A 24,286-nucleotide genomic window follows, 5' to 3' on the forward strand; every position below is an offset into this window, starting at 1 on the left:
CTACTGCATGCACCTTGCTGCTTGATTAGTGCCCCCAGGGCTTTAGAACCAGGCTATGAAGCTAGGAAAAGACAAAGATGGTAAGCAGCCATTTGCAGAAGGGACCTGGAAGTGGACAATGGCTGAGGGGCCTTTGGAGGCAGGACTGGCATGTGTGGAACAATAAAAGCTTTATTAATTTCTTTGCCCACTTTGGAACACAGCCTGCCTTGTAGGAAATTAATATTTGTTGGTATACAGAGTAAATTCACCTTTTGCATTTGGTTTTCTCAAGCCAGGGAGAAGCAATTTACCTCTGGGTACCTGGATTGTAGGGTGTGCTATTTCAGCATCTGTGACATTGAGGGTCTGTGATGCTCAGGAGGGCTGCCCTAGGATAGCACTATGCAATCCCCTTCTTTACTCTGCCATGTTCCCTGAGATCTGCACACAGAATTTCTTTCTTTTTGTGCTGAAGCTCAGGCCCTTCTGCCCTAGGTTGACCCACAATGACCTGGTTACCCCTTCATTCAACAGATAAGCACTGACATCCTCTCTGTGCCAGGCCCTGCTTGCTGGGCTTTGTTGTTGTTCAGTCGCTCAGTCATGTCCGACTCTTTGCAACCCCATGGACTGCAGCACGCTAGGTTTCCCTGTCCTTCACCATCTCCCAGAGTCTCCTGGAGCTTGCTCCAACTCATGTCCATTGAGTTGGTGATGCCATCCAACTATCTCATCCTCTGTTGTCCCCTTCTCCTACTACCTTCAATCTTTCCCAGCATCAGAATCTTTTCTAATGAGTGGGCTCTTCGCATCAGGTGACCAAAGTAATGGAGCTTCAGGGATAATTTGCTGATCATGCCTTGGAGAAACCCTAAAGGCAACCTTCCCCAAATCCGTCCAGAGTTTGTTAGTTTATGCTGAGAAGGCTGGTAGCATTTCTTTGCTTCTGGAGAAGATTCAGGTCCTGAAAACTCTCTTACAAAGCTCAGCTTCTCTTCCTGCTCCTTTTCTAAGACCTAGTGGGAAAAGGTGTAGGAGGAGCGGACCGCTGCGGGCCTCCAGGAACACTTGACTACCCTTCCTCCCAGCCCCGCGATCGCAGTTCAGTCCTCCCAGCGCAGGGGGCGCTATGCAAACGGTGCGAGCCGGGCTCAGTCGGCCTCCTCTTGCACTCGGGCCGCCTCCACCCCTCTCCCGGCAGAAACCGGAAGCGGCGGCCAGCGGGGGCGGGGCAGTGTAGCGGCTGGCTGGTCAAGCCCCGCACTTCCCTGGGGCGCGGGGCGTGCCTTCTGTTGGGAACCATGCTTAGCAGGTCTGGGTATCGGGCGCTGCCTTTGGGGGACTTTGACCGTTTCCAGCAATCAAGCTTCGGCTTCCTGGGCTCGCAGAAGGGCTGCTTGTCCCCGGAGCCGGGCGGCGTGGGTCCGGGGGCCGGTGAGTGGCCGCCCAGCGCAGCGGATCCGAGGGAGATCAGCAGGCACCCCCGAACTCTCTGCCTCTCTGGAGTCAGCGTGTCTTGCGTCCTCGCAGCCTAAGAGGAGGGACCGAGAGGGGTTTTCCACGATGTGGAGAAGGGCTTGGATCAGGCGCTGGGACACTACCGCCCATCCACCCTTCTTAGAGCTACGGGGCGGCAGCACTGGAGCTCTCTCATCTTCAAAGAAGCCTCGCCCCACCTCATTTCTTCTTGGCATTTATCAGCCCAAAGGTTTCAGGTTTCCATTTTGCCCAGAAAGAAACTAAGGTCAAGATATAGGAGGTCACCAGCACGCCAAGAGCACCTGGTCGCCGAGAAGTGGCAGAATCTTCACCTCAGGGGACACCTAGATTTCTCAAACTTGAGTATCTGCCGGTTTCCTGGTGGAGATGCGCAGGCCAAAAAGGAAGGCCCTTAGATGCCTGTCGTGTCTTCCCAGGCCCTGTTTTTCTCCAAAGCCTTGAGTAATTCCCTTGACCCAGAGGTCAGATCCCACATGCCTCAGGCTGACAACCAAACCCCAGAGGATTCGGCCCTTCTGTTACTCCCTGTAATGAGAGCTGCCCCTATCCAAGAGTTCTTTTCCTGCTGGGGCCACATGGGTCAGAAAGAAGCAGGAAAAGAGATTTAGTATTCCGGTGCTCAGAGAACCCAAAGGGTGTGGTGTTCCTGGAAGTGTGGAGCAGAGGATTCTGTCTGCTTCCAGTTCAGGGTTGGGAGAGGATCCCCAAGATCCTGGGATTTTCTCAGCTTTCAACCCCATCCTGGGGTTCTCATTCACCAGGAGCAGGGACCTGTGCTTCAGCCAAGTCTTTCCTTCCTAGTCCCCCTCCCCCACCTCTCTTCTGAAGCTGCTTCAAGTGAAGCGTGCATTTTGACGGTCATTAGAACATTAAAGTGTGGTGAAGAATAAATTGTAAGCTAAGAAAGAACATCTTAGCCCTCATCTCTGGCATCTGTTTAAGAGCCATTGACGCTTTACCTCTTTTGGTTAACGCATTACCTCCAAACTGAAAGCACACTTCCAGCCAATAGTGGAGGAGGTGTTAAGCCAGCAGCATTCAGTTCAACCTAGCATTTGTTTACAGATGCTGAGTTCCTCCTGGGTTTACCAGAAGTGGGAGGCGGTTTAAATCAGACAAAAGGATTGACTCCTGCTCAGCCCAGTGAGGAGAGCGGAGCTGTCCTGTGATTAACTTCTCAGTTCCAATGACTGCTGCCTAGCAGAGAATGGGCTTTGTGAGGTTGGGACTTGGAACACATTGATTCTGATATGTGGGAGGAAGGAACAGCCCTTAACTAGCTCCTGCCCACAGATACGGAGTTAGTATTAGGCAAGGCAAGTATTTGATGGTCTTTAGGGCACTCCAGTGAAATGAAACACTGTGAGTTAGGAAAGAACATCTTAGCTCTGAGAAGGAAGGAGCCACTGAAAGGGAAGGTGGGCAAAAAGGTGCACTTGACTGAGTTCACTCAGCCGGCAGCTGTCATGCCAGACGCAGTTGGCATTTCTTGACTGTCTCTGCTCTCTTGTCCCCAGATGCACCTCAGAGCTGGCCCTCCTGCTTCTGCCATGGCCTTATCAGTTTCCTGGGGTTCTTGCTGCTGCTGATCACCTTCCCCATTTCTGGTTGGTTTGCCCTGAAGGTAAGGCCGGCTGGGTCAGTCCCCAGAGTGGTTGGGCCACACTGAGAGCTTTAACATTGGTGCATGAATTTCCCATCCTCTGCCCGCTTCCTCTAAGTATTATCACACCTCTGTGAAATGGGCGCAGATGGTAAAGAATCTGCCCGCAATGCAGGAGTCCTGGGTTCATTTCCTGGGTTGGGAAGATCTCCTGGAGAAGGGAATGGCACTCCACTCCAGTATTCTTGCCTAGAAAATTCCATAGACAGAGGATCTTGGTGGGTTACAGTCCATGGGGTCACAAAGAGTCGGACATGACTGAGCAACTAACACTGTGAAATGGGCTGGACAAGAATTGTTCACAGCTTTCAGATGAGGAAACTGAGGCTCAACTTTACTGGGAGCCAGTAAGTGACAGAAACAAGTCTTCCCAAATGCCCAAGTTTAGGGGTCTGAACACAGGTGTTAAGGTACACACAAATATCTTCTTCCTTTTGGGTTAGGCTAAGTTAGAAATGAAAAACACTCAACCTGGCCCAGCAAGTGATGAGTAAAAGGAATTTCAGCCTTGTTTTCAGCAAGGGATGGGGCAGAAGGGAAAGGATGAGCTAGAGTAGATGCTCACACCTGAGAGCTGCAGTGGAGGTGGAAGCTGACCCTCATGCAGCCCCAGACAACAGTCACTATCTCTGGAAAGTTTAGGGTTTGGGTGGTCTGCAAGGGAGTCCTTCCTTAGAAGGCCCTAAATCCTAATCCTAAAGCTGCCACTGAAACAAATATCATGTGGCCTTAGGCAAGTCACTGCCTCTCTCAGCCTTCATTTCTCAATTTGGGTATATTTCCTTCCTTGAGGACTCCAGGAACCTGAAGCTGGCAAAGCCCTTCCCTCAGGGTCACTATTAGAGCAGCCCAGCTTATCCCTTGACTAAGACAAGGGCAGACAGTTTCCTGGTTTGAGTTATGTTTAGCTTTAGACCACATAGGTAAAAGGTTTCACAGACAATCAAGTCAGTACAGTATCGTAGTTGAGAGCATGGCTTTTGGAGTTACTCAGAACTGCTTTCAAATCTTGCCTGTTTCACTTGGGGGCTTTGTGGTTTTTAAGCAAGTCAGTTAACCTCTCAGAGCTTGGTTTTTTTCATCTGGAAACAGAGCTAAGGATCCCTGACCCTGAACCTGGGGGAGAGACGTGGGGGAAAGACCTGGGCAGACATAATTGTCAGCATCAGCTAGTGCTTTTGACCCTTTCCCTTGCTATTACGAGCAGATCGTGCCCACCTATGAGCGCATGATCGTGTTTCGACTGGGCCGGATCCGCACCCCTCAAGGACCCGGTATGGTTCTGCTCCTGCCCTTCATCGACTCTTTTCAGAGGGTAGATCTGAGGACACGAGCCTTCAGTGTTCCTCCCTGCAAGGTGAGGGGCTTCTCGGCTCCCCTGGATAGAGGGAGTGGGGAGCTTGTGCTGGGTGTGTTGTGGATGTCAGTACCTTGGCCTGCGAGTAGCCATCAGGGCTGAGGGGTGGGGAAGACACCAGAAAAAGGAGGAGGGAGGCTGGGAGGACATCCTTGCTGTATATATCGAACCCCTGCACTTGGGGTTACCATTTTGTTCTCGAGGAGCCAGTGGCCAGGCAAGTGGGTCAGGTTAGGTGGTCTCAGTGGGCCTGGCCTCCCTGCAGCCCCTGCCCCTCTTTCCTGGCCTCTCCTAACAGTTGGCCTCTAAGGATGGGGCTGTGCTGTCCGTGGGGGCCGACGTCCAGTTCCGCATCTGGGACCCAGTACTGTCGGTGATGACGGTGAAGGACCTGAACACAGCCACACGCATGACAGCCCAGAATGCCATGACCAAGGCCCTGCTCAAGAGGCCCCTTCGAGAGATCCAGATGGAGAAGCTCAAGATCAGCGACCAACTCCTGGTAGGCAGCTCTGCACCAGGCAGAGTTCCGTGGCTGGCACACGGGCCGGGCTCTGCCTGCTGGGGCACTTTAGCATAGCACCAGATCACTCTGGGCCTTAGTTTACCTTGTGTCCCAAGAGTGTAATAACTTGTGAAGAGTCAGTGGTCTTGGTGGGACTGTCAGCTGAGGAATGGAAGATGGGCACAGACCATAGCGATCTTGGGCAAACCGGGCCTGAGAAGTAAAGGGGCTGGGCCAGGGGAGTGGCCTTGAGTCTTGCCACTGACTACCCGAGGTTTCACTCTTCACTGCCCTGCAGGCATTGCCATGACAACGCTGGGCCTCAGGGGCTCTGAGCGGCCTCCTGGGCAGGCAGGTGGGTGAAAGGAGCAGGGGCCTTCCTGGCCCAGTCACCTTCTGGGGAATTCCATGCTCCCCAAGGCAGCATGTGCATTTTTGTGGTTTTGTGTTCTTTGTTCTGGGTCTTTTTGCTGCCTCTTGTCTGTGTGTGAGCAGTTACACTGGAATTCACCTCAGATCCCTCCTGTGACAAGAGGGGTTGAAATACACATGTGACGGCAAGTCACCTGCTCCCATGCTCACCTCAGGCTTTCTCCCATGTCCTGGCAGGGGACCGTGGGTGAAGTTTCTCCTTGTTCCCCTAGGCTCTGCCTTCCCCAGGGTTAGAGGGCAGGGAAGGGAGTGGGTAATGCCATTCCTGGAGGTTCCAGTCCCTTCAGGAAATAAATCAACTGGCTGAAATTCCCAAGAAAATTCTATTTGTGATAGTAACAATACTTCTTACACGCATAGCATTTTGGCTGCCTCAGTGTATCTCAGCTTTGCATTTTGCTGCACAAAGGCTAGTATCACTCTTTTGTTTTGGAGGAAGGAAATCAAGGCTCAGAGGTTATTTGACTTGCCCCTAAGAGCCGTGGTCAAGGGCAGAGCTGGGCCAGAGCCAGATCACCTGCCCCTGCCCTCCAGTCCACTGCTTGGTCTTACACAAATCAGATTTTGTTCTTGGCCTTTGTTTTTGGCCTTGCTGCACATTACTTTGGTACAACAAAGCCAAGAGAGGCCATTTGGGGGTGTGAGTCCCATACCAGGGCATTAGAGTCCTTTAGGGCCATTACCCAGACTGACTTAGCTCCTGGCAAAGTGGATTCAGCACCTGGATAAAATCAAATTTCAGGAAATCCACCACCTTCGGCGAGGCCTGGTTCAGACATCCGTCTCTCATTTTCACTCTTCCATCTGCCTGTTTTGCACCTGGAAGGATTGCACGCTTCCCACCTCTCCCTTGCTGGGCCCTCTTAGCTGCTTACCCACTTGTGCCTGCTGCTTTACTCCTCCCGGCCCCTACTGCCGGCCCCACCCCTACCCAGCCCTCTGCAGCAGGCCTTTCTCTTGATCCTCGGAGAAAACGCTCTAGGGTGAGAACTCTTCCAGCTTCCTCCAGTGGTCACCCCTTGAAGCTCATCTACCTCTGTGCTGTTTTCCTGCCTTCCTGGAAGCATCTGGTTCCTCTGCACTGCCCAGTGCTCGGGGCCCAGGACTCGGCTCCCTCCCTCCGCTCATCCTCTTCTTGCCTTTCTGCATGCTCTCCCTTTGTCCCACACCCCTTCTAGCTCTTCACCCCTCTCTTCCCTTTCCTTCCTCCTTTCCTGTTGTTACTCTAGGCTCCCCTAGGCTCCTAAGACTGACGTCACTGCCGACCCCACAGTGACCTCCCTCTTGCCAGCACGGGAGCACTTCTCAGTCCTTCCTCATGTCACCTGGAGGCGGCCTTGGACTCGATGGGCGCGTCCTTGTCTTATGATTGGATCCCCTGTTTCCTCTGAATTCCGTTATTCCACACTTCTGGTTACTCCCTGTCCTCCTGTTTCTGGGTTTCCCTCAGTGGTCTCTTTTCCTCTGTGATCCCCCTGGAGCTGTTTGCTACTTCTGGACACTAATTATTCACGACACTCTGATCCAGTCCCATTCTGTCCTGCTTCCTGGACCTACTTTCCCAGTTGTAGTTGGCTGTCCCATAGACACCTCAAGCTTAATGTATTTAAAAATACCTTATTCCTTCCCTAAAGGAATGCTCATCATTCCTTCCCTCCCACCCCCACATCTGTGCCTTCCTCTGTGTGTGCTTTCTGGGTGAATGCCCACACTCATGATCTGTGCAAGAACCCTCATCAGAAACCTGGCTCCCCCAGCTCCTCACCACCCTTCCTCTTTTCGCACGCTCAGGCAGCCGAGAAGCCCAGTGGTGCCTTTTCTCTGGTGTCCTCTGTAGCTTAGAGTCTAAGAGCTGTGCCCCTCCGCCGTGTGTCTTGGCTCAAAGCCGCCTCTGCCTGACACTGCGTCTGTGTAACTTTTGCCTGCAGTTTGAAACACCATCCTACCTGGTCTCCCTCCATCCTCAACCCCTCCAGTCCAGCGTCCACATAGCAGCCAAGAGAATCTTTGCAGCTAGGAAGACTGCTCTGTCACTTTGCTGCTAAACTCCTCTCGGGGGCCCCTTGTGCCTCCGAGTAAGTCCAAATGAGAGAGAGCAGCCACCTCTGCCCCCTTGGCTGTCTCCAGTGTCCCAGCCCGCACTTGAGGGTCCGGTTGCGTGGAGCTGTGGTTACTCGCAGTTCCCCAAAGGTTCGAGGTGCTCCTCTCTGGTCTTCGTCACATGCTGTTCCTGTTGTCTGGAAGGGTCCTCCTTCATGCCCCTTCACCTGGATAACTCCTCCTCCTCCTCCTAGCATCACCCCTTCCTCCCTGCCCCACACCCTCCCCTGGTGCACACTACAACTTCCCATGGCTGCGTTGTAATTGCCCTCTGCCTCCGTCCAGGCTGGGCACTTCTCAAGGGCTGGCCTGGTACCTCAAGAGTCACCGTGGCCATACCAACCTGCCTAAAGAAGGTGCTCTGGATGGGACCTTTGTGGAATGAGTGCCATGTTTCCCCACACTTCCTCCAGCTGGAGATCAACGATGTGACCAGGGCCTGGGGGCTGGAGGTGGACCGTGTGGAGCTGGCAGTGGAGGCCGTGCTCCAGCCGCCCCAGGACAGCCCAGCAGGGCCCAGCCTGGACAGCACCCTGCAGCAGCTGGCCCTCCACTTCCTGGGAGGCAGTGTGCCTTCAGTGGCAGGAGGTGCCCCGCGCCCTGGACCAGGTGAGGAGCCTCAGGGAAAGGGTGGTTCCCCCCGCCGGGCGTTCAGCTTCGTGTCCAGCACAGATTGAGCTTTGCCTCTTGTTCCTTTAACCAAGCGCCTTGTGCAGTGCACACCCTGCCCGGCTGTTCCAGCCACCCCGATTCTAGAGCTGACCAGAACTAAGGTAATGAGAAGAGTCTTGAGCATGCGGAGGCCTTTGGGAGCCTCCATGGGAGGAAGCAACAGCATCCGGAAGAGAGTTTAAGACTCAAGGCTGGAGTGATTTAGAGAAGGGGGTTGGGGTTATGGCTAGAAACTCAAGGGCAGCCTCTTAGCAGAGGAGGAAACTGAACGCAGGCTGCAGGGGATATAAGAGAGAGCGCTGTGAAGGCACGGGGGCCACCATCATCCTGACCTTGGCAGCGCACTGACTTCCTTCTCTCTGCCTCCCTCCCCCATCCCATTTCCACCACCAGCAGATACCTTGGAGATGGTGAGCGAGGTTGAGCCGTCTGCCCCTCACGGGGGTGCCGGGCCCAGCCCCAAGCAGCCTGTGGCCGAGGGGCTGCTGATGGCTCTGAAGCCCATCCTGTCCGAGGCCCTGGTCAGCCAGGTCGGGGCCTGCTACCAGTTCAACGTCATCCTGCCCAGCGGCCCCCAGAGCATCTATTTTCTGGATCTCACTGCAGGTGCCGCTGCCCTCTCTGCCCTCTCCTTCCCCGCTGGGGCTGCTCGCAGCCCCACCACCTGTGGTCCTTTTCAGACCAGGCCCTGCTCCTGCCAGCAGTTTAGGCAAACCCACAGCTGTCAGGAGCTCAGATGATGCCCAGGCCTTGGGCTCCCTGTCCCATCCCCATGAGCAGGACCGCCCAGCTGGCCCAGCTGCCTGGACTAAGAGCCCTGCACGCGTTGCAGGCCTGTTCGTGCCAGGCTCTGTCTGAGTGCATTTTGCGCATCATGTCACCTACTTCTCATCATAAACCCGTGACTTAGTGATTATTAGCATCCTCATCTCACCAGTTTGGAAACTGAGGCTCTGAGTGGTCACACAGTCAGTAGGACTTGAACCCTGGGTATTAGCACCTGAGCTCTTAGCCACTCTTCCCACCCTTCCCAGTGGGACGTGCTGACCTCTTCTACCCACTGTAGCATTGCTGTCCCCCCACTGATTCTCACTTTTCTTTCTCCCCACAGGGCAAGGGAGGGTGGGACGCGGAGTGCCTGATGTCATCCCCGACGTGGTGGTGGAGCTGTCTGAGGAGGACCTGCGGTCCCTGTTGTGCAGGGAGCTGCGGCCCCTGGGGGCCTACATGAGTGGGCGGTTGAAGGTGAAGGGCGACCTGGCCGTGGCCATGAAGCTGGAGGCTGTCCTCAAGGCCTTGAAGTAGCAGGTTTGGCTGCCTGTCAGTAGCCTGGCCCCGAGCCGGGCACCAAGCCAGGGAGACATCTTGGAGGCGGAGGCCCTGGCACTGCACCTTGGATTGTTGAAGCCCTGAGGAGTGTCAGACCCAGTGGGAGACAGTGAGTGGAGGCTGGGAGACACTGGAGCTAGGAGAGGCTGAGTCAGGCAGCCCTGCCCTTCTCATCCACAGCGGTTCTCTCAGCAAGTGTTTGCTATCCTGGTCCCCTGCCGAGTGCCCTGCCTGAACTGGGTACACAGGCAGTGACAGGAGAGCCAGGCCTGCCCTGCTCCTCTGGCGACCTGGCTGGAGAGGAGGGGCTGACGGAAACAACCCAACTGCAGCTGGTTTGGTCCTGGTTTGAGGGAGCTCTGCATGTGACTCAGGCTCCAAGTTCCAGAAGAGGGGGTTAGAGAGGGGGATCAGAGCAGCTCGGGGAGGGAGAGAGAAGGGACCAAGCAGAGGTCCCTGCATTGGGAGGGATCTGAGATTGGGCTCGGTCTGCCTTGCTGATTGCAGTCCAGGCCCAGACTGGGGTGGGGGAGGGTGGGGGGAGAAGGGGGGCAGGGCGGCGTCTCCCTGGCCCTGCTCCTGAGGGTGTCTTGACTCATCTCCCAGCCTCAGTCTTGCATGCCCGATGGGCTGGGGCCAGGGCAGCATGACAGAGAGCCCTGCTGTTCCTGTGCTTCTTACCAGAGGTTTGAAAACCTCAAATAAATGTGCTGTTTACAATGTATCTGGAGAGACATAGGGGTCATGGGGGTGGGGAAGAGGGCTCCGAGGTGATGTCCATGCTGCCAGCCTGGGACCCAGGCCCTGAAGGGTGACCCGAGCCCCAACAGTGCTCTGGAATCACCCACAGTTCCCCTTCCTGACGAGGGCCTGAAAGCAGGCAGGAGCAGGCACTCTGTTCCTGTTTATAGTCTGGGGAGAGGTTTGCAGGAAGGATGTGGGTGTCGGGCAAACTGTTCATCCAGCGAAGGGCAGGGCCTCCTGTCGCACTCGAGGGGAGATGGAGCTGCCATCACCTGCCCCTCCTGCTGTACGCCTGGTCGCTGTTTCCCCATTGGTCCGGCTCAAACCCCAGGGACCCCAGAGAATGAGGGCCTTAGACATCTTGAGTTCTAAGGAATGAATCTCACATCCTAGAGAGGCTTGTGAAAAAGAAACCCACAGAAATTCGAGCCTCCTCTTTGAGGAACAGCCTCTGGCTTGTCCTCTGGCACCAAGCCTTCCCTGACAGGGCCCTGTCCAACTGCCTTGGCACCAGGCTCCATCCAGTTTACCCTTTGGTTCCTGCCAGTGCCCGCCTTGGCCCTCCTCTTGTAGGTCCTCCTGGAGTAGACCAAGCTGCCATTGGGTTCAGGTTTCAGCCCCAGGGCCCCTCCCTGAAGGGCCAGAGCCCAGGCTGCTGACCCCTCCCTGTCCCTCTCTCCACCGCTCTGGAGGCCGCCCAGCTGGGGACGCCCGTTCAAAAGCCTTCCCTCCCATCCCCACCGCCCATGAGCCCCGGGGGCCTGGGCTCCCCCACTGCTTCGGGGCTGTCTTCGTGCCCGTTCCCCACTGTTTCTGTTACTGTTCTTGTGTGAGTGTCCGCCCTCCCTGCTGGACCTCGAGCTTCGTGCCTGAGCCATCCATCGTTGTTCTTCCGCTGCTGCTGCACACAGCACCCCACAGGATGAGAGGGGAAGCCCCAGGCGCCTTCCTCGTGAGAGCTTAAGGGAAATCGAAACTCAGATTTTCTTTGTGTGTGTCAGAGGAGCAGCATCACCAGGGGAAACTGAAACTTATAGATGTCTGTGTGGGTGGAGAGCAGAATCTGCTGCCAGCTGTTAATGCCCTCATCCCATCGAGGGGAACTCATTCCTTGGCGAGGCCAGCGCTCCAGGACAGGGAGCCCACAGGCTTAAGGCCTCTGGGCTTCAGAGGACCCAGCAGACTCTGCAGTCCCTGGGGGTTGGGGTGCAGCGAGGGGCACCTAATGGGGCCAGGGTGTGAGGGGGCGGGGGAGGAAAGGGTGTCCATCAGAGAAAGCTTTCTGAGGAGTTGATGCCCAAGACTCACAGTTTACATGGAGATGAGAGAAGAAAGGAAATGGGGGAGACACTTGGCAGAGGGGAGAGTCCCTGTGAGGCCACAGGAAGGGTAGCAGACACCTCCGATTTGGGGAACTGGGACCTAAAGTCTGAGGCGGGGATGTATGCAGGGATTTTGTAGTAGTAACTGATACTGCCTGCCAGCTATGCCCCTCTACTGCATTAGACACTTCCTGTATTTGTTTCCCCAAGGTAACCCGAAGAAGAATGATAACTAAAACAGTTACGTGATGCTTTTCTATATATAATGTATTATTCTGATATTATTTTTTAAATAAGTATTTAATGTTGAAGAGAAAAGTTTAAAAAGGCAAGCTATGAAAATTGTTCCTCATACTCTTGACTCCATCCACGTAGTTTCAAACAGATATCCTCTGGTATTAGTCTCCAAGTTCTTCTTCCAGAAGCTAGGCTTTGGGGATTTCCCTGGTGGCCCACTGGTTAAGACTCTGTGCTTCCACTGCCGAGGGTGCAGGTTCAGCCCCTGGCCAGGGCGCTAAGATCCCACATGCTGTGCTACACAGCCAAAAAAAATGAAGTTGGAGTTTTAAAAACATAACACTTACGAGAAAATCCACATATATTATTCTCTGGGATTTTTTTTTTTTTTTTTACAGAAATGGCAGCATAGCAAATACAATGTTAATTTGTTCACTTAACATTGTGCTTGAGAATCTTTCCATATTTGCATACCTAGACTTTCCCTATTCAGTTTTATATGAATAGTTACATAGGATTCAGTTGTATGGGTGTATCATAGTTTATTTTACCTGGTTTGGATTGATAGACATTCAGATTATTTTTGTGTGTTTTGCTATTTCAAACAATCATGCACCTTTCACATATGCTATTGTGGTTGAAGTTCATCTGTGGGATAAAGTCCTAGAAAGGAAATTGCTGGGTCAAAGCATTTATAGTTTAATATTGCCCAAATGCCTTCTTTAGGGATTATTCTAATTTACATTCCCATCATCAGTAAGTGAGAGTCTGTTTTTCCTCGCAGCCACGCCAACACAATGTGTTATTAAACTCTGGAATTTTTTGACAGTCCAGTAAATGAAAAAGCTCATCTCAGTGAAAAAGTAAATAAAAAAGTTCAACTTTTTAAAAAGTTGTTCAATTGTTTATTGCTTTTTAAGGTTTGGATTTTCCATTCCAGCAAAAGCACAGGGTTTCTTTTCAGTACCAGATAAAAAGCACAGAATTTACCTTTTTAACAGGTAATAGGATAAAATGCATTCATTTTTTAATAGTAAAAGATGTTTACCATTTTTCACACTAAGTAGCCAGATAAATGATAATTATATTGCAAGCCATATGGAAACGTGATTAATCTAAGAATATAAAATAATTACATACAGTTTGGGGGTATACATACATATGTTTTCATCCACCTAGCCAGTCTGTGTCTTTTGGTTGGTGCATAAAATGCACCCATTTTAAATGCACTTTGACAAATGGAACACCATGTAACCACTACCCACCAGAATCAAGATATAGAACGTTTCCATCAACTCACGTGGTTCCCTGTATCCCTTCCCATTCAATCTCAGTCTCCCCACCCCCACCCCCACCCCCAGGCCCAGTCACCACTGATCCATCTGCTTTCTAATAACTACTGATTAAATTTCACATTTCTAGAATTTCATACAAGTGAAACCATGCCATGTATATCCTTCTGTGTCTAGCTTCTTCCTGTAGAGCTTTTGAATCGTCTGTGTTATTATGTGTGCCCATGGTTTGCTCTTTTTCTATTGTTAGTGATACTCTGTTGTATGGATAGAGGTACAATTTGCATATTCACCTGTTGATGGACATTTGAGTAGTTTTCAGTTTTGATTATCAAAGCTTCTCTGGACATCTATCTGTGTATGAGTCTTTGTATGGATATATGTTTTCATTTGCGTAAATACTAAGGAGTAAAACTTCTGGCTCTAGAAACTGCCAAACCAATTCCAGGATGGTCGTGCCAACACTTGGTGTTGTCAGTCATTTCCAGTGGGTCTGCCTGATGACTTTGAGCCCTTTTAGGGTGCTCATTGGGTATATGTCTTTTTTTGTGAAGTATCTGTCAAATTTTTTTCCCACTTTAAAATCTGGCTTTATCTTATTGGTATAATATTCATATTAGTTCTAAGAGTTCTTAGTAAATCCTGGATACATGTCTTTCAGCAGGTATTTGAAATATTTTCTCCCAGACTGTAGCTCGGCTTTCTAACTTCTTAATGATTTATTTTTTAAAGCAATAGATTTTAATTTTGATGAAGTTAGTCTATACTTTTTTAAGTATTTATATATGTATTTGTGTCAGCTCTTAGTTGGGACACAGGGATGGGGTCCTCATTGTCATGAGGGGTCCTTGCAGGGCACAGACTCCTTAGTCGTGGTACTCAGGCTCAGTGGTTGTGGGGTGTAGGCTCCAGAGTGGGCTAGCTTCAGTAACTGCTGCTCGTGGTCTTAGTTGCTCCATAAAGCGTGTGCGGGATCAAACCTGCATAACACGGTGGATTCTTAACCACTGGACCACCAGGGAAATGCCTATAATTTTTTCATGGTGAGAGGTTTTGTATCCTTTCCTGAAAGTCTTTGCTCATCTTTGCTGAAGGTCTTGAAGATTTCCCGCTGTGTTTTCTAGTACTTTTAGCCACAGTGCCTTAAAGTACTAGCTGAATCTATAAACTTTTAGAAGTACTTTTTTTTTTTTTAGTACTTTTAGGCCTGATCCACTTTGAGTTACTTTTTGTATATGGTATGAGATAAAAGGCTGAGACGTTTCCCCCGGTGCCCCTCCCCACCCCCCACCCCCCCGCCCCCCATGTGGGTATCCAGCACTTCTTGCTGAAAAGGTATATTTTCCCCATTGAATTACCTCAAAACTTGAAATTTTTCATGTCTCTTATTTTGTGTAAAGTTGAAATTTTGTAATATGTTTAGGAGCTCTTGTGTTTCTTTTTCTGTGAAATGTTATTTCATGTATTTTTTTTTTAGTGTTGGTTGTTTCTATTTTTGTTTTGACATCTGGAACTCTTTATACTAGAGAGATTAGTTCTTTTTGATATAAGTTGTAAAAATGTTTAACCCAATTTGTTGTTTGTAGTTTGACTTTGCTTATGATATTTTCCCATGAAATTTGACAGATGTATTTGAAATAATACATATTTTATTTTATGGCTTTTAGGTTTTAAGTCATAAGAAAAACTTCCATTCTAAGATCATAAAGGAATTCCATGTACTTCCATATTTTATTTTTTACATGTAATTGTTTGACAAAGCCCCTGGGATTTAAATGAGCATAAAATATACAGAACCACACTTTTTTCAGTGCTGTGTATTTCTGTTTGCCTTGGGATCTATCTCTGGGTTTTCTGTTCTGTTCCATTTGTCTGTTCACTAAGACCACGTGGTTTTAATTATTGAGGCTTCATAAAATGTTGAATATCTATAAGATTAATTCTTTTTAATACTTCTTAAGACAGTCTTCCTGGGAATTTCCTGGCAGTCAGTGTTTAACCACTCAGCACTTTCACTGCCGAGGATGTGGGTTGACTCCTTGGTCTGAGAACTAAGATCCTAGACGCCACCCAGCGTAGCCAAATTAAAAAAAAAAGAAAGAAAGAAATTCTTCCTGCCTATTCTTGTTGCTGTTTTAAAATAAGCTTTAGAATTACCCTAGCCTTGCCTGGAGAATCCCAGGGACGGTGGAGCCTGATGGGCTGCCGTCTATGGGGTTGCACAGAGTCGGACATGACTGAAGCGACTTAGCAGCAGCAGCAGTAATTGTTTAGGGGACTTTTGTTGGTGGTCCAGTGGTTAAGACTCTTTGCTCCCAACACAGGAACTTGGGTTCCATTTATGATTGGGGAACTAAGATCCTGCCTGCCAGTGGAGTGGTCAAAAAATTGTTTATATCTTTATGGAGACCGTATTAAATGTGTGAAATAACTCAAATAATTACAGTGTTTATGGTACTGAGTCTTCCTGTCCATGAACTGGCATGTTTTTATGTGTTTTTTTTTTCCTCTTAGTGTTCTTCAGAAGTTTTGCAGTGTTCATACGGTCTTGAACATTTTTTTAAAGTTTATTCCCAGGTACTATATCTTTTCTGATACTACTATAAACGGGGGCTTTCCCTTCATTATATTATCCAGTCACTGTGCAATTTACTGCTCTGTAGGGGCTCTGTACCTTACTAACTTAATTCTTACCTTACTAACTGTATTTTTATTCATAGTACTTCAAAGTACTTCATCTTCAATATACAGTCGGATGTTGACAACTCACCTCCTCATATCAGTGCTTTAAAGTGCTTTCCCTTTTATAATTGCATTGGCTAGCGTGGAGGTGGGTATTTTTAAGGTGAAAGAGAGAGGATATTATGGGGAAAGATCCAGTAGAGAGAGAGGCAGAGGGAGACTGTAGAGGAAGAGAAGGGAATGGGATCCTGAGCCCTGATGGGATTAGCTCTGGACAAAGATTGACACCTCGCCCTGGAGAAAGAAGGGAAGAAGTAAGGCTGGGACCAGGATTCTGGCACTCCTGTGCGCATGGGGGCGGGCTGGGGTAGGCGGCAGCTCCAGGGTGTTCATTAACTGAACAGTTTGCAAGGAAGAGAAGTGCCAGTGGTAAATCATGGTCACTGTGTCACTTACACAGGCCTCACTGAGTTAGCCCTTTGGTGGGGCCTCCAAGCCAAAAATCATGAAATTGAGAGTGATGAGGTGGTGGGGACTTGGGGAGGTTTGTGTATTGCAGGGGTGGAAGCTGGGAGGAGAAATTTTCTGGTTCCTCCTGGTGAGTGGTTCTTGATTCCCATCCTAGGCCAAGTGGAGTCCAGCTCCCCCAACCAGGACAGCAAGAGATGACTGGTCCACAGATGGGATGACCGAGCACCAGCAGGTCCCCAGAAGGACTTCCCAGAGGGATTTGTGGCAGGACTGGGCCCAGAACCTGTGTCTCATGGCTCCAGCCCATGACTTCCTCTTCCATCAGTGGGGACTGTGGGGCAGTGGGATTGGCATGGAATAAAGAGGGTCTTAAGATTCTGGCTTTGTGTTGCTCCACTTAGCCTGGCTCCACTGTGTGGGGATGGGTGTGGACTGTGTGGGGGTGGGCAGAGGGGGGCATATTCCCCATCTGCTGCCCCAGATCCTCTGCCACTCAGCCAGGAGAAAGGCTGGAGAGAGAGAGAGGAAAGGAGTGAAGAGGGGAGAAAAGGAGAGAGAGGAGACTGAGGATCAAAGGGACTTGCCCACCACAGTCCTCAGCCTGGAGCTTCTTCCCCTGGACTGGGACTCCAGTGTGCTTCCACTGACTTGCCAGAGATTGGCAGTGTCCACCATATAACAGGCACCAGCAACTGGTTTTTAAAATGGACTTGTTGCAGGACTTCCCTGGTGGTCCAGTGGCTAAGACTCCAAGCCCCCTATGCAGGGGGCGAGAGTTCAATCCCTAGTTAGGAAACTAGATCCCGCATGCCACAACTAAGAGTTAGCGTGCTTCAGCTAAGACCCAGCACAGCCAAATAAATAAACACACATTAATTTTTTTTTTAATGGACTTGTTGTGTAAGATGAAGCAGCATTAGATTTGCTGAGGAAGATGAAGACAGACAGAGCACAGGTGAAGCTAGGAAGAAAGGAGAGACCAAGGGAGACAGGGAGAGACAGACAGATGGAGAGGGATGCTGGAAGATGAACAAGGAGAGACAAAGCAACAGGGAGACGGACAGCAAGGAGGTAGGAGCCAAACCATGGTACCTGCCACAGGGGCGAAAACAGGGCCCTGAGGGTCACCCTGGAGGGGCCAGAGTCACACCTGAGGGGAACAGAAGATGCTTGCGGTGGGGGCACCCAGCTGTCTCTTGGGACACTTTGTCCTGTTCTGTGTTTTTTCTCCTTGAAGGAGCTAGCAGAAGCCCAGTCGTGAGCTTGTGGCACCGTCTTGTGGCAGTTTGGGGGATAGCTGGTTTTCTCCTGGAAGTGCTTTCAAAGGCTGGGAAGGATCTTGGGGGCAAAGGAGCTGCTGCTGTGGAGAGAAAGTGAAGAGTAGAACCAGAGCCTGGGGCGCAGGCCTGGGAGATGCCCACCTTACCCAACTGCTCCCATACACGCTCACATACCCACCCCTGTGTGCACCCAGGCCCAGGGTTGGTGAAGCAGGGATGAGGGGTCAGGAGGGATGTGGGAGGCCGGATAATGTGAGGGTTTGGCCAGGAGAACTGGGGGAGATTGACCAGAGAGAGGAACAAGGAAACTGCAGATCATGGAGCTAAATCTGCAAAATGGAGCCAATTATATCAAAGGGCAGTTTAAGACCTTTCTAGGATGAGGTATCTCCCCCAAATCAATTATTGAAATGCACAGAATTGTCAAATATAACATATTACCATAAAATAACACAAAGTGATTTTTGTAAGTTTGCCTTGGAAATTATTTGACTAAGGGTAATTCACTCACGGTGTAATTATCTGCATGTTCTCAGCACTCCTTGGGGTTCTCCGCACTCCGTGGGCATTCATTTACATTCTGGAAGTACTTGTGGAGTTAAAAAAAAAAATCTACAAATTATTTACAAATAGAATGAAATTCTTATGAATACTACCCATTTAATAATTAAAGAAGTTGACACAAATTAATGATATAAGTTAACAATTGATGACATTTTTTAGACATTTGATTAAAACATTTATTAATTTGGGCTGTTCTGTAGTTTTTGCATTTTAGAGCCAGACTTTCAGGTTTTAAACATTGAATGTAGGTTCTTGAGAAGTTCTGGGACTCTGGTCACTCTATCCCCTGGGATTACCTTACCTGAACAGTAAGTGGCTCTGGTAGTATTGATTTGGTGAAAAAGTTGATTCAAGTATTTCTATATGATCTCATGGAAAAACCCAAATGAACGTTTTGGCCAACCCAATACCCTATTGGAGAGCTATGAAGAGTAAAACTATATGAAAGCAATATATGAAAGCATTTAGCACAATGTCCAGTAAACTCCAAGCACCCAATAAGCAAGAGATGTCATTAAGTATACCTGCATACACACATAATCCCATATTCATTCTAAAAAATTGTTTTGGGCACTCACCTTACATTAGACCAAGCAATGTCTTAGGTGCCGGAGTAGTTGCTAAGTTGCGTCCCACTCTTTGCGATGCTGTGAACTGCAGCACACCAGGCTCCCCTGTCCTTCACTGTCTCCTGGAGTTTGCTCAGATTCATGTCCATTGAGTATCTGCTGGAGTTTGCTCAGACTCATGTCCATTGAGTTGGTGATGCCATCCAACCATCTCATTCTCCGTGGCTCTCCTTTTGCCTTCAATCTTTTTCCCAGCATCAGGGGCTTTTCCAGTTAGTTGGCTTTTCACATCAGGTGGCCAGAGTACTGGAGCTTCAGCATCAGCACCAGTCCTCCCTATGAATATTCAGGGTTGATTTCTTTTGGGATTGAATTATTTGGTCTCCTTACAGTCCAAGGGACTCTCAAGAGTCTTCCATAGCACTGCAATTCGAAAGCATCAATTCTTCAGCTCCAGCACAATTTGAAAGCTGGAGACTGCCAGTAGCCTTAATCAGTACACACCTGAAGCTTTCCTTCCATTTTTCACTATAGAGCTTTCCAGTCCTCTGCCTGTCTTTGAGTCTCTGCCAGGACAAAGCGATGGTGGCTGACTCCCTTGCTCTATAGCAAGCTGTGAAAAAATAACCTTTTTTTTTCCCATTTGGCTGGTCTTCATTTATTTCCACAAATGACAAAAACTGCCTAACAGTATAAAAGCTGCTCTGTTGAGAATAAACTGTATGGAAAAGTATGGAGACCCATTAAGAGGCCATTGTAATAATCCAGGCAAGAGATGATAGTGGCTTGGACCATGCTGATAGCAGAGCAGGCGATTAGAAGGAATTAGATTATAGTTATGTGTATTTTATTATTTTATTTTGAAATTATAGATTCATTGGCAGCTGCAAAGAAATGCACAGAGAAGTCCCATGTCTGCCTCCCTGAGCCACCCTAGCATCTCATATAACCACCAAACTGTATCAAAACCAAGGAATTGACATTGGGATAATCAATCAGATTTATTCAAATTTCACTGGCTATATATGTGCTTATTTGTGTGTGTGTATAGCTCTACACAATTGAATCACATCTAGGCTATACATGAGTAACCACCACAGCAATCAAGATGCTCTATGGTGCTGTCCTTGGCATCACCTCTTTATAGTCAAACCCCTCCTTCCTGTTGCTCACTCTGACAGCCACTAATCTGTAGTCTTATCTCCACGATTATGTTCCTCAGGATTGCCAGATAAATGGAGTCCTGCAGTATGTATCCTTTTGAGGTTGGCTGTTTCACTCAGCTGAACTCCCTAGAGATGCACCCCAGGTGTTGATGTGTTCGCAGTTGACCCTCTTTCCTGCTGACTGTTGTCCTGTGGTATAACAGTATACCACAGGGTGTGGTATAACACCCTCTTTCTTGCTGAGTGTTGTATTGTGGTGTGGACGCACCGCAGTGGGTTTCACACTTCCCCCTCTGAAGGACATCTGAGTAGTTTCCAGGCTTGGCTATGACAAGTAAAGCTGCTATGAACTTTTGTGTACAAGTTCTTCTGTGAATGTAAGTCTTCGTTTCTCTGGGATAAATGCAATGGCTGGGCCCTTGTTAGGTCTGTTTTTAGTTTTGAACTGGTATGTTGATATTTTTTAGTCTGTCTACCCTCTGATGAAGAAGGGTTAAGAGGCTTATGGAAGCTTCCTGATGGGAGAGACTGACTGACTGAGGGGGAAATTGGGTCTTGCTCTGATGGGCAGGGCCGTGTTCAGTAAAACTTTAAGCAGTTTTCTGTTGATGTGCTGGGTTGTGTTCCTTTCCTGTTATTTGACCTGAGGCCAAACTATGGTGGAGGTAATGAAGATAATGGTGACCTCCTTCAAAAGGTCGCTTGCATGCACTGCTACACTCAGTGCCCCTAGCTCTGCAGCAGGCCACTGCCCACCCACGCCTCCACCGGAGACTCCTGGACACTTACTGGATGAAGCACAAGCTGGAATCAAGATTGCCAGGAGAAATATTAATAACCTCAGATATGCAGATGACACCACCCTTATGGCAGAAAGCGAAGAAGAACTAAAGAGCCTCTTGATAAAAGTGAAAGAGGACAGTGATAAACTTGGCTTAATATTCAACATTCTGAAAACTAAGATCATGGCACCTATCACTTCATGGCAAATAGATGGGGAAACAATGGAAACAGTGACAGACTTATTTTGGGGGGCTCCCAAATCACTGCAGGTGGTGAGTGCAGTCATGAAATTAAAAGACACTTGCTCCCTGGAAGAAAAGCTATGACCAACCTAGACAGCATATTAAAAAGCAGAGACATTACTTCTGTCTAGTAAGTAGATCTGTCTAGTCAAAGCTATGGTTTTTCCAGTGGTCATGTATGGATGTGAGAGTTGGACTATAAAGAAAGCTGAGCACCAAAGAATTGATGATGCTTTTGTTGTGTTGGAGAAGACTCTTGAGAGTCCCTTGGACTGCAAGGAGATCCAACCTGTCAATCCTAAAGGAAATCAGTCCTGAATATTCATTGGAAGGACTGATGTTGAAGCTGAAACTCCAATACTTGGGCCACCTGATGTGAAGACCTGACTCAATGGAAAAAACCGTGATGCTGGGAAAGATTGAGGGCAGGAAGAGAAGGGGACGACGGAGGATGAGATGGCTGGATGGCATCACCGACTCAATGGACATGAGTTTGGGTAAACTCCAGGAGTTGGTGATGGACAGGGAGGCCTGGCATGCTGCAGTCCATGGGGTCGCAAAGAATCAGACACGACTGGGCAACTGAACTGAACTGAACTGAAGTTGATATTTTATAGATAGAGCCAAAGAATCTCCTGATAGACTGGACGTGCGTGTGAGAGTAAAGGAGACGAATCAGGGTTCGAAATGGGCCAAGGCACTTGGTACTGAAACATCGTAGGGGCTCAGTAAATGCCAGCCATTCAAGTGACAGCAAACACGGCTGTGGGGAAATGAGAAAGCCTGTGAGACACAAGTCACAAAAAGTACCTGACAAAAGGTTAGGAATGAGTCAGAGGGCATTTAGTGTCCGGAAACCCCTTGGATTATTTGCATGTAAAAATGAAAGAGGGGTTTCACTTCTTCTTAGGATGAAGAAAGCTGCAAGAAAATGTCACTCCCATTCTGACAAGAAGAAGCCAGGAATCTGCAAAACTGTAATTTTTTAAACCCATGAGAGAACTGAGATCATCATAGGCAACCAAGAGAACTGAATTCCAAACAGGCAAACGGTTTTGCCTTGGGGAGAGCATGCTGGAGGGCGGGGGAGTTTGCCCCACCCCCACGCTCAACTCTTTCCCGGGAGGAAGACTGGAAGCAGAGCAGTAGTGGGAGAGGGAAGAGAACCCGACTGGAAGCAGAGCAGTAGTGGGAGAGGGGAGAGAACCCCCTGGTGGCACGCGTGTGCAAGTGACTGGCTGCTGCGGGAAGGCAGGCTTTACCTTCCCAGAGGAAGTTCTCTAAAAGCCTCTGGGTTTGGGGAGGGAGATGGGAGGGAGCTTCAAAAGGGAGGAGATATATGAATACCTATGGCTGATTCATGTTGAGATTTGACAGAAAACAGCAAAATTCTGTAAAGCAATTATCCTTCAATAAAAGATAATTTTAAAAGCCTCTGGGGTGTTGGGGGGGAGATGGTGGGACGCAGCACACTGCTGGAGGAGAGGCAGAAACTAAGATCCACTGCTTCTGGGAGGATAAAAGTCAGCGCCCCCTCTCGTCCCTGTGGGGCGGGCAGGAAAGATTCTCCTGCCCAAGACGAAGGCGAGGGTCAGGAACACTGCCAAGGGGCACCCTGTGGGTCCCAGGTACACAGGCTCAGTGAGTGAGGCTGGACCCGGGAGGACCGAGAAACAGCAACAGCAGTGTACCACTAGGGGGCGAGCAAGAGCACGCAGAGGGAACCACTCCGTGGAAGAGGCAGGCAGGGACCTTTGAAAGCAAACAGTGGGACGAAAATTCTGTGGAACACCTGAAGTACAAGGACTCCATTTTAAATATAAAGACCTAGGTAGGTTAAAAGTAAAAGTAAAAAAAAAAAAAAAAAGACATGCTCTGATCCAAAGCTCAAGTGTCTATATTCAGTTCAGTTCAGTCGCTCAGTCGTGTCTGATTCTTTGCAACCCCATGGACGCCAGGCTTCCCTGTCTATTACCAACTCCCGGAGCCTACTCAAACTCATGTCCGTCGCATCGGTGATGCCATCCAACCATCTCACCCTCTGTTGTCTCCTTCTCCTCCTGCCTTCAATCTTTCTCAGCATTAGGGCCTTTTCCATCGAGTCAGTTCTTCGCATCAGGTGGCCAACGTATTGGAGTTTCAGCTTCAGCATCAGTCCTTCCAATGAATATTGAGGACTGATTTCCTTTAGGATTGACTGGTTGGATCTCCCTGCCATCTGAGGGACTCTCAAGAGTCTTCTCCTACACAACAAAAGCATCAATTCTTTGGCACTCAGCTTTCTCTGTAGTCCTACTCTCACATCCATACATGACTACTGGAAAAACCATAGCTTTGACTAGACAGACCTTTGTTGATGAAGTAATGTCTCTGCTTTTTAATATGCTGTCTAGATTGGTCATAGCTTTTCTTCCAAGGAGCAAGCATCTTTTAATTTCATGACTGCACTCACCATCTGCAGTAATTTCGGAGCCCCCAAAAGGAAAGTCTGACACTGTTTCCATTGTTTCCCCATCTATTTGCCATGAAGTGATGGGACCAGATGCCACGATCTTAGTTTTCAGAATGTTGAGTTTTAAGCCAACTTTTTCACTCTCCTCTTTCACTTTCATCAAGAGGCTCTTACTTCTTATTCTCTTTCTGCCATAAGGGTGGTGTCATCTGCATATCTGAGGTTACTGGTATTTCTCCCCGCAATCTTGATTCCAGCTTGTACTTAATCCAGCCCGGCATTTTGCATGATGTACTCTGCATATAAGTTAAATAAGCAGGGTGACAATATACAGGCCAGACATACTCCTTTCCTGATTTGGAACCAGTCTGTTGTTCCAGGTCTAACTGTTGCTTCTTGACCTGCATATAGGTTTCTCAAGAGGCAGGTAAGGTGGTCTGGTATTCCCATCTCTTGGAGAGTTTTCCACAGTTTGCTGTGATCCACACAGTCAAAGGTGTTGGCATAGTCAATAAAGCAGAAATAGATGTTTTTCTGGAACTCTCGCTTTTTCGATGATCCAGTGGATGTTGGCAATTTGATCTCTGGTTCCTCTGCCTTGTCCAAATCCAGCTTGAACATCTGGAAGTTTATGGTTCACATACTGTTGAAGCCTGGCTTGGAGAATTTTGAGCATTACTTTGCTAGTGTGTGAGATGAGTGCAATTGTGTGGTAGTTTGAACATTATTAACATGAGACAAAGTAGATTAGGAAACAGAATATTTCCAGGAATAGAGGGACAATTCATAATGAAAAAGAGGTCAAGTTCATCAAGAATAAAAAGGGCCTCAAAGTGATGACCTGTAGAATGGACCATCAGGATACATACGAGTACAACTGATAGACTTGAAAGGAGAAATAGGCAAATCTTAATATTTGATAGAATGAGTGACTAAACAGAA

At 49.0% G+C, this 24,286-nt stretch overlaps 1 protein-coding gene across 3 annotated transcripts; it reads left to right on the forward strand.

Moving 5' to 3' along the window:
• The first annotated feature begins 1,179 nt into the window (after positions 1–1,179).
• Positions 1,180–15,235, forward strand: STOML1 (stomatin like 1). 3 transcript variants are annotated; one of them, XM_061394880.1, is made up of 7 exons: positions 1,180–1,416; positions 3,000–3,106; positions 4,353–4,502; positions 4,801–5,004; positions 7,953–8,148; positions 8,605–8,817; positions 9,323–15,235. In XM_061394880.1, the coding sequence occupies exons 1-7, from the start codon at positions 1,284–1,286 to the stop codon at positions 9,514–9,516; spliced, it is 1,197 nt and encodes a 398-aa protein (XP_061250864.1). In that variant the 5' UTR covers positions 1,180–1,283; the 3' UTR covers positions 9,517–15,235. The 3 variants fall into 3 exon arrangements, with proteins under 3 accessions (XP_061250864.1, XP_061250865.1, XP_061250866.1); XM_061394881.1 differs by having other exon boundaries at positions 8,608–8,817; XM_061394882.1 differs by lacking the exon at positions 1,180–1,416 and adding an exon at positions 1,423–2,703.
• Positions 15,236–24,286: the final 9,051 nt, after the last annotated feature.

This window comes from Bos javanicus, chromosome 21, assembly GCF_032452875.1.
Source record: "Bos javanicus breed banteng chromosome 21, ARS-OSU_banteng_1.0, whole genome shotgun sequence".
In the NCBI taxonomy this organism is placed as follows: Eukaryota; Metazoa; Chordata; class Mammalia; order Artiodactyla; family Bovidae; genus Bos; species Bos javanicus.

Excerpts from the sequence above, each read along its gene's own strand:
- STOML1 (XM_061394880.1), top strand. The coding sequence starts at position 1,284 with ATGCTTAGCAGGTCTGGGTATCGGGCGCTGCCTTTGGGGGACTTTGAC. Across the intron at positions 4,503-4,800 it reads TCAGTGTTCCTCCCTGCAAG|TTGGCCTCTAAGGATGGGGC; the intron begins GTGAGGGGCTTC and ends CTCTCCTAACAG. Across the intron at positions 8,818-9,322 it reads TTTTCTGGATCTCACTGCAG|GGCAAGGGAGGGTGGGACGC; the intron begins GTGCCGCTGCCC and ends TTCTCCCCACAG.